Source organism: Fopius arisanus, unplaced genomic scaffold (genome assembly GCF_000806365.1).
Source record: "Fopius arisanus strain USDA-PBARC FA_bdor unplaced genomic scaffold, ASM80636v1 scaffold00014, whole genome shotgun sequence".
NCBI classification, from domain to species: domain Eukaryota; kingdom Metazoa; phylum Arthropoda; class Insecta; order Hymenoptera; family Braconidae; genus Fopius; species Fopius arisanus.
Window position 1 is genome coordinate 9,639 of NW_011887753.1, and position 18,186 is coordinate 27,824.

The window sequence follows — 18,186 nt, forward strand, 5'->3', positions numbered from 1 at the left end:
CCGTCTTGGATGCGCAGCCGGGAGTACTGGGACGACAGCTTCGAGGCTAGATATGCTGAGCTCAGAAAGGATCCCAAAAGGCCACCCCTCAAGGTAATTAATTACCATCGCGATGACAGTTTTATTCGTACATCTGTCACGCGCCAGTACAGCCACCAATTAATTAAATTCCTTGTATTGTGAATTATCCTTAATTAATGAGAGTATCTGGTGTCTTGAATAAGTTGATGTATTTCGGACTTCAGATACACCTCTGGAAAATTAAGTGACTGTTGCACACGCTGTTACATTCAACGTAACAAGTTGAAAAAAAATACTGGGAATAACAGCGTTGTCCCTCGGAAACTGGAATGATAAATATTTCTACGAGTTTACTTGGGAGTTTCCCACTTTTCGGTGTGGTAATGCTCGAGATTCGAAAACTGTCCTTTAGTTTTCTCTCGATCCTCTTGCCCTCTCGCCATTTAACCGTGTTCCATGTTGAGTAAATTGTCAGACAACTTTTCCACTTCTCTGGAATTAATCAACGTCGCCGAAACGAGAAATAAGTTTTCAGCTGCAAATATCTAATTTTAGATGTTTGTCATTACTCATTTCGATGATGATTAATGAAAATGGAAAGCTTGTTGGCTAAACAATGCACTGGAATCGATTCTAAAAAATATTTCTAAAAAATAATTAGAGTCAGACGTCAATATGAAATAATTAATGGGAATTGATTGAGACGATTTTTTTTGGGGGTTACACCTTTTGAAGATTTTAAATGTAGACTTTGACTCGAATTAAAGTGCAAAAAAAAAATCGAGTTCAGCCGGCGGAAGGTCTCAACCTGAAAGTTTTAAACTAAAGTTTCCTTTTTTGGATGGGGTGGGGGGTGTATATTTTAAACGATGGGTTGATTGCTTGCTTTGATAGAAAGTCGTAAAGTTGGATGTCTCGTAATCGCTGAACGTGTCCATAACGTGGAGCCTCGAGAGCAAACCATCGTCGTAGTGTGAAATTTACGAGGACAAGTGAGGGCTTGAGAAAAAAGTGAGTTAGTGGCGCGTGGCAAAAGGCAATATGCGATTCCACTTAAGCACTAGGTGATCAGATGCTATCGCCTTCAAACTGTATACAAAACATTTTGCAATCAGTGGTTTTTCTTCTCCTCCCTAACCGCTTTATCGCGACCCAATGGCTTGAGGTAGATCGAACGATTTCGATTAGGTTCATTGTATGAATGAATTAATTGAGTCGATCGGTGAATACGATGAGATCATTATCGAGGACTTTGTGAATGGACTATTTGAAGCGCGTCCATTTTATTCCGACGGTTTTATGATCTTATCTTCACTTTTGTGAGTGATTCTTCTATTACACTCCGTAATTCCTAAATTTGATTCTCCGCTGGATTTGTTTAATTTTTTATTCATCCACGAGTCTCTAGGCCCAATAAATATTGAAACCTCACCAATAATTCTCGAGGCGTTCGTAAAAAGTCGACAAAACAATCGAATCTCCATCATTCTCACCCAGCAACTGTAAGATCTCTTAATCTCCTCTTGGAAAACAATACAAATACGTGTTCCACACTGTGGACACGGAGATCAGCTCGTAAGTACTCGAGAGTTGAATACATTTTTCAGGGATAAAACCTCCATCGTTCCACTGCTTCCATTCCGGAACTCAAGATAATAAATGCCTCGGTATACAAAACTCGGTAAACTGCAGTAAAATTAAAATAAACCCCCTCTCCGAGTTCGCATACAGTGTGAAAATTTCTTCCTCCTTCGACTCTGTAATTTCTTCTCACCCATTTAAACGCCTGAGTTTCTGGGGTAAAAGTATTCCCGAGCATTTTCTCTGTGTTGTTGAAATAGGATTCTGGTCTTGTTTCGTCGTTTGCTTTGGGGATAAAGACGAGAGTCTCTGGGATAAGTCTGCGAAAGAGGTACCGAGCTAATCTAAATCAAATCCTAATCCTCGCGGCTGTCTAACTCGGTGGGTTGACATGAATTCTATTCCAACTATTCTTGAAGGTCCCTCGCATTTCCAACGATTTGCATTTTCAATTTATCTCAGTTTTCGTCGGCGGTTTATTCGTCGTTTTAATTTCCCAAGGTCGTATTATCGGCGGGCTGATGATATCAGATAATTGTCATTTTTACATCTCCACTATTGAATTATTTTCAAAAAATTTTCACCTTACTAGTCGGCGTTATTCTCCATTAATCAATTTCCCATCAACAACCGCAAATTCCACGAAATAAAAAACCCACACGATATTCTTGTCATAAATTTCATAAAAAATAACTAGAACACGATTTTATAGCCCCATAAATCTACCAAAGGAACCCAGATTACGAATTGTCGTGTATTAAATAGTGGGGACATAAAAGTATTTACGACTATTTTATTTCCCCCTTTCATCCATTAATTAAATTCGTTTTTGCTAGACAGTGAGTTCGTTTCATATACGGCATTAGGACTATTTCATTTATAGTGAGTGTTCCGCAAATGGACTACTCACCCCCGAGCGACCAGAAAATTCGGCGAAAAATCGCGCAAAAAAATTTTGTTTAGTAAAAAAAAATATATATTGAGAGCAAACTTATTTTCACATAGAGTTCAATTCTCTGGGTCAGTAATTTCTCTTGAATTGAACATATAGTTCTAGATTTTGCATGTACCTCGTGCATAGAGAACCTCGCGAAATATCCGCGAAATATCCGCGAAATATCCGCAAAAAATAATGCCGATGAAATAATAAAGTCCTCACCGACGGTAGTGGCCGTGCGGTTAGAGTGCTAGACTAGCATGCCAGAGATCCGGGTTCGATCCCGGGCACCGGCGGTCAAAAATTTATAGCGCTCTGATCTCACGGTTCCACTGCCGAGCGGTAGTCCTGTCAAAAGGACGACTGTACCTGGGCAGGTTTTTTCCCTCAGATGAGGTTTTTCCCTCCCTTCAAGCAAATGCGGTACAGGGGGTTGGGGGGGTGGGAAGGGAACCAACTAACCGTAAAGACCCGAAAGGGTATACGAGAGAAAATAAATTTTTAATAAAGTCCTCAAAAAAATGTTTGATAAGCCCTCTTGAGCGTGTAGTGGTGGAGCCATAGGGATTGAAGCTGTCGGTCGAGGTGGTGAAAGCATTGATAGGCAGTGGATGAATTCCTGGGGATGGTGAATGGTCGCTCATCATGGCATTGTCATATGTTGGACAATGGACAGGCGGCGTAGTGCCAAAACACCATGACAATACGACCTCGGGGTACTTCCACCCGGTGGGTGGTCGATGGTGAGCAGAGGGAAATGGGTCCAGAGAATCGTTGATCGTGAATTTAGAATACACGACGGGTTTCTAGCACCATCTGCACCATCCAGTGGATAGCATTGGACGCTTTGGGGATAGCAACCACCAATGATCGTGACTTGAATTCACTAAATCGCGTTTCGTCCTCATGGAAACTAATTCCACTTTCTGTTCTTCCAAGGATGATGGAAGTGCTGCTTTCCGGAGAGCTATTCAAATTTCCAACAATGTAGGGATTATGATTTGTGGCTTTTATTCGGATTGTTCGGAGATTAGTGGAAGTTGATGGCCGAGTTATATTTGATGTTGGATATCGATTGATCATTTTTTCATTGCATTGCGTTGTAATTTACTTTTTCAATATCTTGTTTTTGATATTAAATGGAAAATTGCCCGGTGTGTAGTATCCAGCAATTAATTCTGAAACGCTGACGGAAAAGATATTTCCAGAGATGTTTTTTGCCGGAGAATTATTAGTTTGCGGAATGGATATGAATGGTGAATCGCGTGAGAATTACAACAGCATTTTTGCATGCCGGAAACTTTTTATTGCAAAAAGTAGTCCCCTCACGTAGTCGAAATAAAGCTGGGGAAATAAACGGTGAAGAGTAGGGAGAAGAGAAAAACTTTCTGGTTATATACTGGAGAGCGTAACTTTTCATAGTAATATTACGTACCCATTGCGTTTACCAGTAAAGCCGGTAGTTTCACCTTGTTATCAAAGATTGGAGAATATTGGCGTGTTTATGCCTGAGGACGAGTTTCTGCACTGGTATGGAACGAGGGAGGGAGTGTAACAGTGTGAAAAGGATGAAATGAGTGGGTGGATTGGGGTGATAAGGATTTGTGGGCAATCGGGACGTTCATTATTTCGCAGCCCAACAGGATGTACACCAGGATCCTTTCTTCTCCCAATCAATTACCCCCAGCTGCAGAATTAGATGTTAACCGGTTTCTGGGTCAGGTGAGGATCCAATAACACTGGAGTTTCCTTGATGAGTTTTTTCGGTGAATTTACTCCAGGCATTCAGTTGACTCCATCGGCGAGCCATGAACTTTTACATTTTTATTTTTAATTTTTCATGTTACAACTTCACTATTTATTGTACCTGAGGATCACCTCATTTTCTCCCCCTGGTTAAGCAAATTAAACGATCAATTCACGTAAACTTGCGCTGGTTACAATATCCGGAGGGAGTGAACCTTGAGGTTTAGCTGAGTTAACATGAAAATAGGAAAATACCGCAATGTACTTCACATTCACCCCGTAATTTTATTCATGCTCCAGGGCACAATGTTCGGTAACTCGCCCCTTCTGCACAGTTTATTATCCGAGAATCTATAAATAGCCTAAAGACTCATTCGTCAATTATTAATACAATTAGCTAATATTGAGGTATTGATCTCCACAGAACGAGTTTATTTCAGGAGCTCGTGAATAACTCACGAAGACTCGCCCACTTCTCCCGTCAAAAAAAAAAAAAACTACCAATTATAGTTATTGATTTTTGCTATTCCAATTTGCCTTCAGTGAACACCATTTCCACGAAAAATTTTCAGCAACAATTTCTCAAAATTTCACTACTCTCTGACAGGCAGTGTACAAAACTCTCGAGCTATTCAAGCAGAATATTAATTAGCGTAATTTCATCTTGGAACGACAACATTCGCGCACTTGAAAGAGTTACTACCGTCAATTATGTTAAAACTGTCACAACCAGCTCGACTACCCTCCGTTGATGAGGATTCCAGTTAATTATTCTTTCATTTGCAGTATATCATTCGTTTTTGATAAACCCATAAACGATGCAACTTCGCTGAAATAATTACACTGAAATTGCGAACAAGGGTAAATAAATGGGTTGTCCTCTCGAATTCCAGTTTTTCCAAAGACAAAAAGATTCTCAAAGCAAATAGGTTATTGATAAGAGTCTCGTCGATACACGAAAACCGATTGGAATTCCGTGGATTAGCGTCACGATGAGGAGTTCAAACCCGTCTCCTCCCAATTTCACAAGAACGGGTTTAGGACTTTGTCCATGACTTTGTGAACACCAATATAAAGCCATCCCCAACCGGAGGTTTTCTACTTAACCCGAACGTCGGATAGTTAACTGTAACGATCTTCAAACCTCGGCCGTAATTCGAGTTTAGTTACTGGTGAAAAGTTGGCATAAACGAGAGAGTAGTTTGTGAAGTCTATCGAATGCTCCCGAACACCTTCATCCACGAGACACTCTGGATGACTCGAGAAGTGGTCGTGCGCGTAAATCTGGGGTTAATAAAGGGCACCCCCAAAAACTCATGGAGAAGAGCCTCAACGGTGAGGGGAACGTACTGTCGTTCGCGTCTCATGCATACCAATAAGAATTGCTGAAGGAATGAGAGAGCTTTCCCACCCTTCGTGAGCTGCCACTTTGTCTCAGCTTATTAAGGCCCACCACACAGCCCCAGCTAATTAACACTTTGGGGTATTCTTACAGTACCAGCTTTGGGTCTTCTACTCTTGTATTTACTAACAGAAATTTAGCACGAATTTTTAAAAGGGAGACAAAGTGATGGGCATTTTTATATTTTATTCATCACCTCGTGTTATTTCAGTGATTATATCCATCGAGTATAATCACCCAAATAATCCAACAATCGCCCAGTGTTACTGTCACTCGGAAAGCCCCAAAACTAAACTTGAAAAGCCCCGAACTAATCCCACCTCTGAATGTTTCAGGTGATCCTCATGCCACACAGCCACACAGACCCTGGCTGGTTGAAGACCTTTGAGCAGTACTTCCACAGTTCAACCCGCTCCATCCTCAACAACATGGTAACGAAACTCCAACAGTGGCCAAACATGACATTCATCTGGAGTGAAGTCTCGTTCCTATCGCTGTGGTGGGAAAGGTAAGCCATAAATTTCCAACACAAATATCACGTCGAGACTATCACCTGATCATTTCATGGATGGGATTTTTTTTCTCGACGTAATATAACCGATAAACCTCGATATCCGGTTAGAATCTTGCAATCACTTTGAAATGAGTTTATCACGAGTCGTTGAGTGGCTATTGGGAGTCCTGGGCAATCTTCGAATGGCCAACAGGCGCTTGCGTCTTATCTCCGGTTAAAAGGGGTTTTTTTTTTTCTGCTGAGGGGGAAGGACAAGAGGGAGGGGTGAATCGTTGGTGATATTGTTGGATCTCACTCACTCTCTTGGGGACCATCGTCGTATCGTAGATGGGATCCTCGTAAAAAAGAGGAAAAGGGGTATTAAAGTGGGACGAGGTATATTGCGGAACGTGAATCGAGATAGCTGAGGCAAAGGCATAAAGAGAATGAGCTGGTGGGTGGTTAGAGGGGGTGCAGAGAATGGAGAAAGCAGGGTTAGGCGTTCTTGCACGAAACTGGCACCTCTGGTTGACGTCGTTGGTGATGCCATACCCAGGGCACTTTCCCAGTTGGGGTTGGGGAAAGTGTCAGAGAAGAATGCGGGTGATGTGGTGGAGGACAATGGACACAGGATGAGGAGTGAAACAAAGGGGATGTCTTTTAGTTCCGGGGTAATGTCAAAGTTTGCTGCCTCCGGGCTTTCCAAATTAAAATCCGGGGAGTGATTGGAGGACTGGACTTTTTCAAGTCTATTTGATAGGGTGGCTCGCTCGTCCTTATTCAATTCAATTCAGGGAATCGATTTTTTAATTAGAGAGTGAAATCCGGAATTTTCTCAACGGCTCTTGGTATTTTTCCATTTTAAAATGTCTGTTGACATGTCAAGGAACTTGAGAGAGAAATATTTTATTGAGAATTGATTTTGTCGGCATTGGTAGATAATTGAGTTAAAGGGACTTCATCTGGAGTTTGTCAGCAACAACTATTCAATGGTGCACTCAAAAATTTACCAACTTTTTTTCGCGAAAACTTTCCAAAGATGTCGAGAAATTGAAGGAAAGTTACCAACTTCTTGTAAAGAGAGTTCCTTGTGTAACTCTCGTTGATTATATGAAAGTAAATTAACATTTTGATGGAGTTTGGAGTTTAATTAATTACGAGATTGCAACCTCAATTCGTTGGACTGAATGAAAGCATTTGCAAAATGGGACAAAATAGGTGCGTCCACATGAAGCCGTTATCAGTAAAATAACACGCGATAAAGGTCTCGAGGATATTTATGATGGCATTCTCCATCAAACTGCGGTGAACTCTCTGATTTTTCCAGCAATCAAATCACTTTATAAAATACGAGAAGAATTTCAATTCAACCTGAAAAACTATTCAATAATTCTAATTAGATCTTGAGGAAAAAAATCATTTGAAAATGCCAAAGGCCGTAGTAAATAGCTGATAGAGTTATTCGATTATACTTTGATTTAGTGAAAAGGTAGAGGAGCCTTGGGTATGATTAAGTGTCGTCTTACAGCTCGTGGTTTACCGATAACCATTGATTTTCAGTGCCCATCCAACCAAGAAGGCTGTGGTGAAACGTTTGGTGAAGGAGGGACGCCTGGAGATGACCACTGGTGGTTGGGTGATGACAGACGAGGCCACCTCCCACATTTACGCTATGCTCGATCAGCTCATTGAGGGTAAGTCACCACACCCGCATGCTTCATCAATTTTTCAATTTTAGAGACCTTACCGCTAGTCTCTATCGCAATTTATTCACATTCCTAACACAAAAAGGAGAAATAAAATCGATCTCAAAATATCTCTCAATATTCCGAACGATTGTAGGGATAAAATAAATTTGAAAAATCGCGAAAATCGCGAAAATTCGCGAATCACCGCGGATTTATCGCAGAATCACTGATGAAGGCTGTAAATTACTCGTTAAATTGTACCCAGAGGCGGGGGAGTTGGAGTGAAGAAATTCTGAAAATCCAAAAAATTTCTAGGGTACTCATAATTCGGCGAAAATGAATTTCGGTGAAAGGGGAGAAAAAAATCCAAGTGGTATTCAACACCCTCCAATCTTTGCACTGTTTATTTTTCGGTCGGCGAGAGTAGTATCAGGTTTATCGATCAAGAAACTCGTCGAAAAAGGTTGGGGGGAGGAGAAAAAAAAATGCGGATGGGAAAAAAGCTCTGGGCAGTGATGTCGATATCGAGGCTCAGTGCTTATACAATACGAATGCCCTGGACTATCGACACTCCCGCTGGGAGGATTGATCGCCTCTGTACGGTCTCACTGTATGTGGAAAATTCCTACGGGTTCAAAATGTCTGGATGATCGAACGATGTTTACCCTGTCACTCGTTGGTGGATAAACGTGTGACGGTGAATAGATGAAAGTGTAAGCTGTAAACCGTCGAGGCAGCGGAAAAATCGCAATTTTTTTTTCTATCGTCGACATTAGTACGTTTTATAGAAATAAACTCTTTCCACTCGGTGGGAGTGGAAACTAAACGAGAGATTTTACGTCTATAAATACAAAAAGCCAGAAAAATGAAAGAAAAGAAAATTCTCGACATCGATTTTTTAACTCACGACAATCAGAATTTATTTCTGAAAAAAATAGAAAACGAAGAATTGGGTGTATAGGAATATTTTCCTGTGAATATTGAAATAGGTTCGTTGACACTCTTTGGGTTGCAACAGAAGGGGAGATATTCGAGGAGGATTGAGGGAGGGATTGAGGGGAATGTGAATTTGCAGAGTTTGAACAACGTGTGTGTATCGGAAGCTGGAGGAATGATGGCCTCGATGGTGCAATGAGAGGGTGTGCATGCACACACCTCTGGGCTGGGGTTCGTTCACGTCCATCTGCAATTATAATGTAATCAGGCGGGACTTGGGATTACTCCACCGCGGCTCGTTGGGCCAGGGGAAATTCACCATTTGACGATGTTGTAGCCAATGAGTTACGTAGTTCATTGCAATCACCCATCACTGTACTCATGGTCATCAAGTCATCCTTAATACCCAATACCATCCATTCGACGAGAATTTTACAATCGACGTCTCCCATTGGGCAGAAGAGAAATTTCCATTCGGCAAAATCTCAATTCCATAAAAATAATATAAAAGAAAAATTCTAATAATCCCCCATTGCATCCCACATTGCATAAAACATGAATCCACAAGATTATCAAGTTTCCGAGAATAGAATGAAAATTTAAGGGATGATTCACCCTCCGAATGCCAAAACCCTAAAAACCCGAAAAACATAAAGCCGGTGAGATTTTGTCGAGATAGCGGTGCTTGAATTTTTTTTTCCCCTGACGAAAAATGGCAGAATTCTGGGGATCCCGTTGAATTCATCTGCAACGAGTGTACCCCTAAACCGTGGACCAAAAAAAAAAAATGGCGAAAAAAGTGATGAGAAAAAGTAAAAACCCGAGGAGAAAATGCGAAATAAGACGTATACAGTGTAAAAAAGTGGTAGTTGCTGTGTTGCCGGTGACAAAATATATCCAGGGTGGTTTTTGGGGGTGCCTCATATCGGATGCAATTCGTAGCTAATGGGGAGAATCCGAGGGAAGCCCCAGACACCCTCACCCTCTTCCTCTTCTCCATTCAATCCCAACGTACCTTCCTCATGTCGCCCACTTCATTTGCATTGGAATGGACAAGCACATTGTACACCTACACATCCTCTCCAGCCCCTACACAACCCCTACACAACCCCTACACAACCTCACAGCCTCTATACATATCCAAACCACTCGTACACACGAGGAGAATTCACCCTGGCCCAAGGTGGAGAGAAATAAATGAAAAAAATATCATAAATCGAGTGAAAGGCCAAGAGAGGGCCAATTTTCGTCGAAGAGGCACTTTTCTTTATTAAAAAATTCATTCGAATATTGGCTTGGATTTTTTCTCACCCTCTTCACTGCACTTGGAATGATAATGTTCCTTTGAGTGTCGACTTTCGGAATTTTCAGACTATTCAGAATTCGTTGGAGAAATTACTGGCGCAGTAATGGGGAGAAAATTCAGGATTATTGTTGCATTTTCTTTGGGATGATATTTGGCATGAGCTCAGGGGGTGGAGTTATGGTTATCTCAGGGGGTGTTATTCGCGGGGAAAATTGCGTTGAGATGAGGTCAAGAAGTTTGTGTATTTAAGATTGGCTCGTGCATTTAGAAATTTTCTCTTTTTCTTGGCGATCGATAAATTTCTACTGGAAATTTATCGATGGAATTGAGATTTTAATTTTCATGTTTAGTAAATTGCCACGGTTCATTCATATCAATGGTGTGAGGATGGGGTTAATTCCACAACAAACACTCTGCCTCATGGTTTTTCTATTTTATGAAAGGTAAATGTCATCTCCGAGGCATTTTACGGCATAAGAATTGCTGAGTTGAGCCAAGGAGTGACGGGATGAACAAGACAATGCCTTCTGAATTCTTTATACACAATTTCCTGTCGACGTCTAAAATGCAGCTCTTGTATTCCCTCCAGTGACTATAGGGTGTCGAGAGAGCAAGTCCTCAAAAAAAGAAAAATAATACCAGAACCCCCACTCATTTATTCATCTTCACCCCGGGAGTTTAATTAATTAAGACTGCATGCGTAAATCCCACTGTTAATTCTGGTCCCCAAGTCCCGGAAAAAATTGTCATTAAAAATAATCAAAAAAGTAGATTATGTCCCGGGGTTTACTTATTCTTTTTAATTACTTCATTACTTGTCCCTCCTGAATTGGGTGCAATAAATTCTCGCCGACTTGAAAGAAGAGCTAGGAAGAAAAAAATGGGATATATTTTTCTCCTCTTAATCCAGCGCCTTTTCTCTTCGCGCTTTAGGAAAACTTAATTAAGCCTCCAGTGCGTTTTTCATTTGTCGCAGCATCTCTGCCTTTTCTTTCAGTTTTACGAGGGTTGCAACACCCCCCGCAATCCCCACAAAAGTCCTCGAGTGAGAACGAAGAAGAGAATTATAAATCGCAGATACAAAAGCTCAATGACGTTACAATTGTTTTCCTGGAACAATTGAAATTTATTTCCTTTCTGTTGTATTCTTCTTTTCCAACTCCTCCAAAAGCTGTATAAAAAAATTTAAATGCCCCAAACATTTAAATGCCCCAAATGTCCCAGATCACATGAAATTATGGGCCTAGGGACCCAAACAGGTGGCGTGTCGTCATTCAAATACGTCAAATAATTAATTATAATCATTCAATAATTCAAATCCACGGATTTGATAAATTTTCAATTGCAATTAACGGTGGAGGTATCAGAGGTAGGAAAATTCCTCATGATAGACGAATATTTCGCACATTATTCCCAATTAAATAGATTCTCATTAGTCGTTTCAATTTACAGCCTCGAAACGGTCCCTTAACACTGGAAATTCATTTTAATTCACCAGTTGCCCTTCTGCTCGAACAAATCTTACCGAAAACCCAGCATTTGAGTATGAGATAACTAACGAGGATTGTGCATAACAGTCGAAGGTACTATTCTCAATTAGAATACCCATTAATAAACCCAACGCGGCCCTCAAACTCCATTCCTCTATCCCCATAAACTTCATTTACCATCTCGTGTGTATACTAGATCTTCAACTAATTGGATTTTCCCGGCGCGTTGGCATTGTCCAAAGGGCCAATTTCCAAAGCCCTAGTGTACCTTTCTATCGTACCTCAGGTCCTCATAAATTCCTCCCTGAATCGAATCCAGGGCTTCAATGACTTCACCCACTCAAGATGAAGAAAGAAAATAAACGACTGGATCGAGGGGGTGCGAGAGGATAAACTAGTGTTACTTTGAAATGAAAGAAACCGCCAAATGGTGCCACCACAGAAACACATTGGGGATTATAGTTTTCCGTATGTGTGCACCGATAGAACTGTTTTATGGGACTCGCCTGATTACATCCAACCGCCATTCCTCTGGAATTGGAAGAGATGAATTTTGGTGATATACAATCGAGCGAGCAGACAGGAAACCTCGGACCAACCGATTGTCCACGATTCTTTAATTTTATTCATTTTTATCTCGTCGCCAAAACTCATTTCTTCCATTCTCCAAAAAATGAAAATCCATTCATTCGAGATATTTCAAGATATTTCGAGATCGATTTCCTCTCTCTTGTATATCACGATCCATTATTAATTAACATTAACAATAAACTATTCCTGAATTTCCAAGAGAAATGATAAATTGAATTGTCAGTTTGAAGGGAAATTCAATTAAAACTCAATTATAAATTCAGATAGCGGGGAATTTTAAGAAATTTTTAAGAGTATATATCAGTTTTGGTATTCGGATTGTTGTATCTCATTATTGTGTTGACAAAGCTCAACGAATAAATGAATACCAACTCGTTTACCGACAAGTGACTAATTTCCAACAATAACAGCAGTATCCACCAATTTAACCATCGAATACGATAACGCAACCATTTGCTTGTCTACCACCGATCGGATATCAACCACTCAGTCCAATGGCTTAGCATAATTTACCTCTATATGCGTAATACCCGAGAATGTAATACCCGTCAGTGTAACTTCCCCTCACTAGACCATCACCGACACCCATTCAATACATCTTTAATCGATTCACCAAAATGCTCATTATACCCATTTAAAATGGCTCTCGATAACGCGAATTCGTGACTGCAAACGCTATAACGGGTCATAACAATTAATTGAAGTGGTACGAACAATTGTTGGGATAAATGAAATAGCGAGGGGACACGTACACCGTTAGAAAAATATTGGAATTTCTCGTAAAATAGTCTATTGCTTTTTGGAAATATCATAAAATTCATTGAGGGACTGAAAAAATAGGAAAACACATGGTTATCTAATTTCTAGATTAAATTCTAGATGCGATTTATTATTTTATTGAACCGATGGAATTTCAGAGGTGTCAATGACCCCCACCCCTCTGGATAATACCTCAAAAAAAATTCAACAAGATCATAAAATCCTTGAACCACTCTCTGAACATGAAAGCTAAAAGCTCCTTATCTCCTTAGCCCTCATGTAGCCCCTCTTTTTCATTTTATCGTGGAATCGATGGGAATCGTTTGTTCCGGGTAATTTTGTTGCAACACTAACTCGGTAAAACGACGGTGAAGGGAATTGGGAGAGGAAATAAAGGGATGAGGTACCAAAGAATCGAACAACCCCTTTCCATTTTCCGCCCTCCATTGGAAATAAACCACCTGAACCATAAAAAACGATCGATCAAGACGAAGAAAAGTGATGGAGAATACGTTTTTCTTTTTTCAACATTCACCAGACCACGAAATAGAAGCTCTAAACCCACTGCTGATAATAAAGAGAATATCGTACTTGAGACAATAGAGGCAGGCGAAGTTGCAGGCTATTTTTTTAATTATTCTAAACAAAGTAGTTGACAATTCAGGCCAATGGAATAAACTGAAAGTGAATAAGTTAATCGAACCTCCGAATTGAGTCATTAACGCTTTTTTGGCGCGATGAGGGAATTATAAATCCACCATTTATTGAGGGCTTTCGAAAGTTTTCCGATTAAATTGTGTCTCTCGATTTGCATTTTTTAATTGCACCGTGAATAAACAGATTTATCGACAAGGGGACAGGCGCGAGGGGTCAATCAATAATTTATAGAGTTCGAACCGCTTTGTTGAGCTTTTTCATTCTCGATTATATTGTTTTATTGATCATCTGGAAATAGTTGAGAGTAGGGGGATAAAAGGGGGGATAGGAATTTTTAATTGATTGATTTGAGACTTATTGAATGATCAGGGATTTACTAGGAAATTAAAAATTCCCTGGCAAGTCAATTTTTATTTAAATCTCAATTTATTGAATAGTGAGAAGTGCCTCATACAGTAGCCATCAATACAAAATAATGCAAATGAAAATTCGAAATGAATAAAATAAATAAAATAACAGAATTTCCCAGTAGTGAAAATTTAATTAAAAAATTTTCTTCTTTATCATTGAGAAAAAATAGGGTTGAGTTTTTCTCGGAGGGGCAAGTGAATTTTTTCCGATTCTCAATATATCAAATTTCTCAATAGTGAAAATTCCAAGGAAAACTCGAGCATGATCCAATTGTCTTTGATGTGTCGATTCGATTCGTCAGCCACAAACTGTCTCTTCGACTGGTGCATTCATTTTTATCGGCGTTCAATTCGATTTTACTTCCGCCCGGATTTTCCGTCCGATTAAATGGCTCAGACGTGATCGGCTTTGGTTAGAACCCACTCGCGATAATAGCGAATTGTTCGTTGTACTCAGGTATTATGGCATTATTACGGTTTACATTGGAGAGCACCGGCTGCACTCCACTTTCATCCCGAAACCAAACGAGAATTTCGTTAGCGCACACATGTCCTGTCTAATGACTTATAATCGCTGGTACATCATTTACCGAGGGCTTATCCGCGTGCCCGTATTACAAGCATCCTCTGCACCCAATTCTCATGACAATCCATTCTTACAAACGATTAATTTAAAAAATATTTGCAACAAACCATCGAAAATTCACAAATTCCGAGCAACTGACCTGTGAGTCAATTGATTAAAAAATTTTAAATGAAGCCAGGAGAATTGAAAATTCAGGCCACACTGTGCCTGAACTTTCCCAAAACCTCTAGACAGTGACAAAAAAAAAACTTTGTCATATCCTCATAAAAATTGAACTAGCTGTCACCATTAGAATTGAGATCAGCGGTTGTGGCTGGCAATAAAGTCCCTCGCTCTACAATTTATCGAGCCCATTCTCGAAACACAAGCGGGAGGTAAAAAAATATTAAAAAAAAAAAAATAGACGAACGGTACGTAGTCAGCCGATTATCGATTGACGATTCAAGTGAACGACATCGTGTGCACCACCGCCAAAGTGATTTGTTACTCACTCGTTTGACCGCAATTCACTTTATCCTCTGCCTCCCATCACCCCCTTGCCATCCCCCTCGCCACCCCTCGCCCTCTTTTGACCCCCTCCAGTTATATAGCGTTGGTTATTTATTTTTTTTTCCCCCAATGCGGTTTCTCGTCGACATCAAACACAGTGGTGTAATTGAGTCGTTAAAACGATAAATTTTGAACTACCCGTAATATAGGGACAGCACAGAGGATTTAATTTGGGAATATTTTTTGGGTACCATAGTGGAACTCACATGAGAATCCAGACCACCTGGGGCTTTGCCTCCCACCCGTGAATGCTTTTAAACTGCTAATTAACTTGGTCGTTACACTCGTTAAATGTCGATGATATAATTGGATTAATCGAAATCGAACTTCACACCGTGAGACTGCCAGTGGGGGATTAATTAGAAGGTGTTGTAATGAGTGTCAGTTCCATGAGTCCGATATTTCAGTTGAAAAACAACTGGATTAATTAGGGATCATTAGTCTTTGGTACCTGAGTGGTAATTTGAGGAGTAATTGGGTCGTTTTTTTTCGTTTTTTGGTATTTCAGGAGAGAGTGGAAATCGAATAATTGCCTAGATAAATAATTACTTCAATCAAATTCAAAACATGGTAAAATTTGAAAATCAAATTGCTTTTTGATGAGGAAAATCCGGAAAGAGTGATTCAATTTACAATTTATTTTATTCACCGATTGATCGATCGTAATTTCCGCGTACAATTGAATTACCAATTAATTCCGGACTTGGATAATTGATTAATGAAAGTAGTATGAGGGTGGATGGTTGATGTTTCATATAAGAGAACTCATTATCATTGGCGGGTTGACCCTCTTTGAAAATCTATGAATGTAGTGGAGAAGCAATGCGCCCTCCCGGACCCTCGACATCTTCCTCATACCTCTCAACCCGAGGATATTCAACGTGCATTTACCCAGACTAGTGCATTGTCCAACGATAGTAATTCAGCGAGACGTTCTAATTAGATTTTGCCGCTCACAGGACCGAGAGAGGGCTCTCACCGGATATATAATGCCCTTGCCTTCTAGAAATACCGTGAGAAATTCGAATCTCCCACTTCTCTTTCACCTCCACTAATAATCCATCCTTCGGCTCTCCACCAATTTTTTATTTATCAACTTTAAATGAGCTCCATTCACTTTGCAAAGAGTTTATTCCACTTTTTATTTAAAAATAAAATAGTTATCAAATAGTTACGTGTTATCTCATTAAAATAATTACGAGTAAATCCCGATATCCGAGAATAGGTGCAATATACTAAAATCCCTTTTCCATAAATTTTCCTTCTTTTTATTGTCTCATTATATTTATCTAAATGGAAAAACTCCTTTTGTTCCGACGATGTGCGTCCACTGGACAATGGCCCTTGGGCGGATGAAAAAAAATTGTACAAGCGCTTTGTACGTTTGGTGGAATTAACGTTGCCCATTTGCAATTTGAACAAATACGTGCGCCAAGAGAAAAAAAGAGAGAGCTAGATGATCCTGTGCGGTTGGGTAACAGAGGTATAATAAAACAGCGAAAAATAAAAAGAAAAATCAATCGGGAAAAAAAGGAAACGCGTGCCGATCTAAAATTTATTGTTTCAGAGAATTGGGAGAGGTGGAAAAAAATGGCACCACCTCCTACCGATTTTTTTTTTTTTTCGAGAGGATGGATGAGTGTCATTTATTGTTGTTATGTGAAAAAACGAATGGTAAAATGTTGCCAAATGGGTCAGCGATTTTTGCTGGGTAACGATAGCCATCACGAGAGGATTCCCCAAAAATATCACAACTTCAAAGTTATTGCTTGGGGTGGAAAAATCTATCACAATGGATAAAAATAATTTCAATGGAACTTCACATGCAAGAGGAATTCCATAAAATTCCATATTTTAATCTGAAAAAAATTGAGCCAATGAATAAAAATAGAAAAATTCTCCCAATTTTTCTAATGAATTTCTAATGAATTTCTAATGAATTTCTAATGAATTCCTCCGTTTCTTATCTACGAGAAATATGGGATAACTCCACAGACATTTCAAATATCGCAGCAAAAGTAAATGGAGAGAAACAAATATTTTACCCCGAGATTGATTGATTTCCCCGGCAGTCGATTGGAAATATCTCGGGATGGGTTGGGTGGAGGTCAATGGCACTGGTATCCATCTAGAAAAGTGTACACCAAAGACAGAGACCGATGGGGTAAAAGAGTAAGAGGGAATTTGCGGTTTGCGAGGGAGAGGGATAAATAGTGACTCGAAGGCATTGAGAGCGGTTTGGTTTCACGAACTCGCGTGGCATGGCTATCTGGATTAACTCCGTGGATTCCTGGAGAGAACCACTGATAAATAGCAGCCGATTACGGCCCCTGTCGACCCCAACCACGTATCGAAATCCTGAATTCCTGTTGCACGACCTCTTTACCCCTTCCCAGCGTCATCACCCCCTTCGACTCGAGATATTGATGTGCAATCCAACCGCGGAATTAGGTGGATCGAATAACAAATGTGTTCGGCATGCCACCATCCCCAACATCCCCAACATCCCCAACATCCCCAACATCCAGACTTCCCTCAACCCTTAAAAATCATTTCCCCCATTTAAATTACCCACATGCCACAATTATTCTCAGAGAACAGGTGTCAGATCATTTTGATAAGCGAAAAAAAAATGGTCAGAGTACTCGCATATTGTTAATTCTACCCTTTCGTTGGCAGTTAATACTTGGGACAGCGGTTTTGGTTTAACGACCCTTTCGAAGCCCAAGGTACAACAAAATTGTTGACGATAGCGATTCAACGGTGGATATCAGTTTACACGATAAAATCCTTTGATCCACCAGTGGAATTTTGTTTAATCGCCGTCACGATCGCGTCCTTGCGATCATGTCGACACGCTAGAATGGGATCGATCCGTCTTGGCCGAGGGAAACCTTGGGCTTGGATTAAACTATCCACACGGGTATAATGCCAAACGCTCCGTGAAACTTTTGAGTTAGTGGAACGACGAGAGTCAGTCAAGTGGATTAAAAGATATATACATTCGTCTAACTTTCGTACTGTCTACCTATCG

At 40.2% G+C, this 18,186-nt stretch overlaps 1 protein-coding gene across 1 annotated transcript in view; it reads left to right on the top strand.

Moving 5' to 3' along the window:
* The window catches only part of alpha-Man-IIb (alpha-Mannosidase class II b), a gene marked incomplete at its 5' end in the record, with an annotated part of 24,242 nt that continues 6,056 nt past the window's right edge, over window positions 1-18,186 (top strand). The window contains 3 exon segments of the mRNA XM_011299245.1: window positions 1-93; window positions 6,023-6,195; window positions 7,741-7,874. Of these exon segments, the coding sequence (XP_011297547.1) occupies window positions 1-93; window positions 6,023-6,195; window positions 7,741-7,874 (400 nt within the window).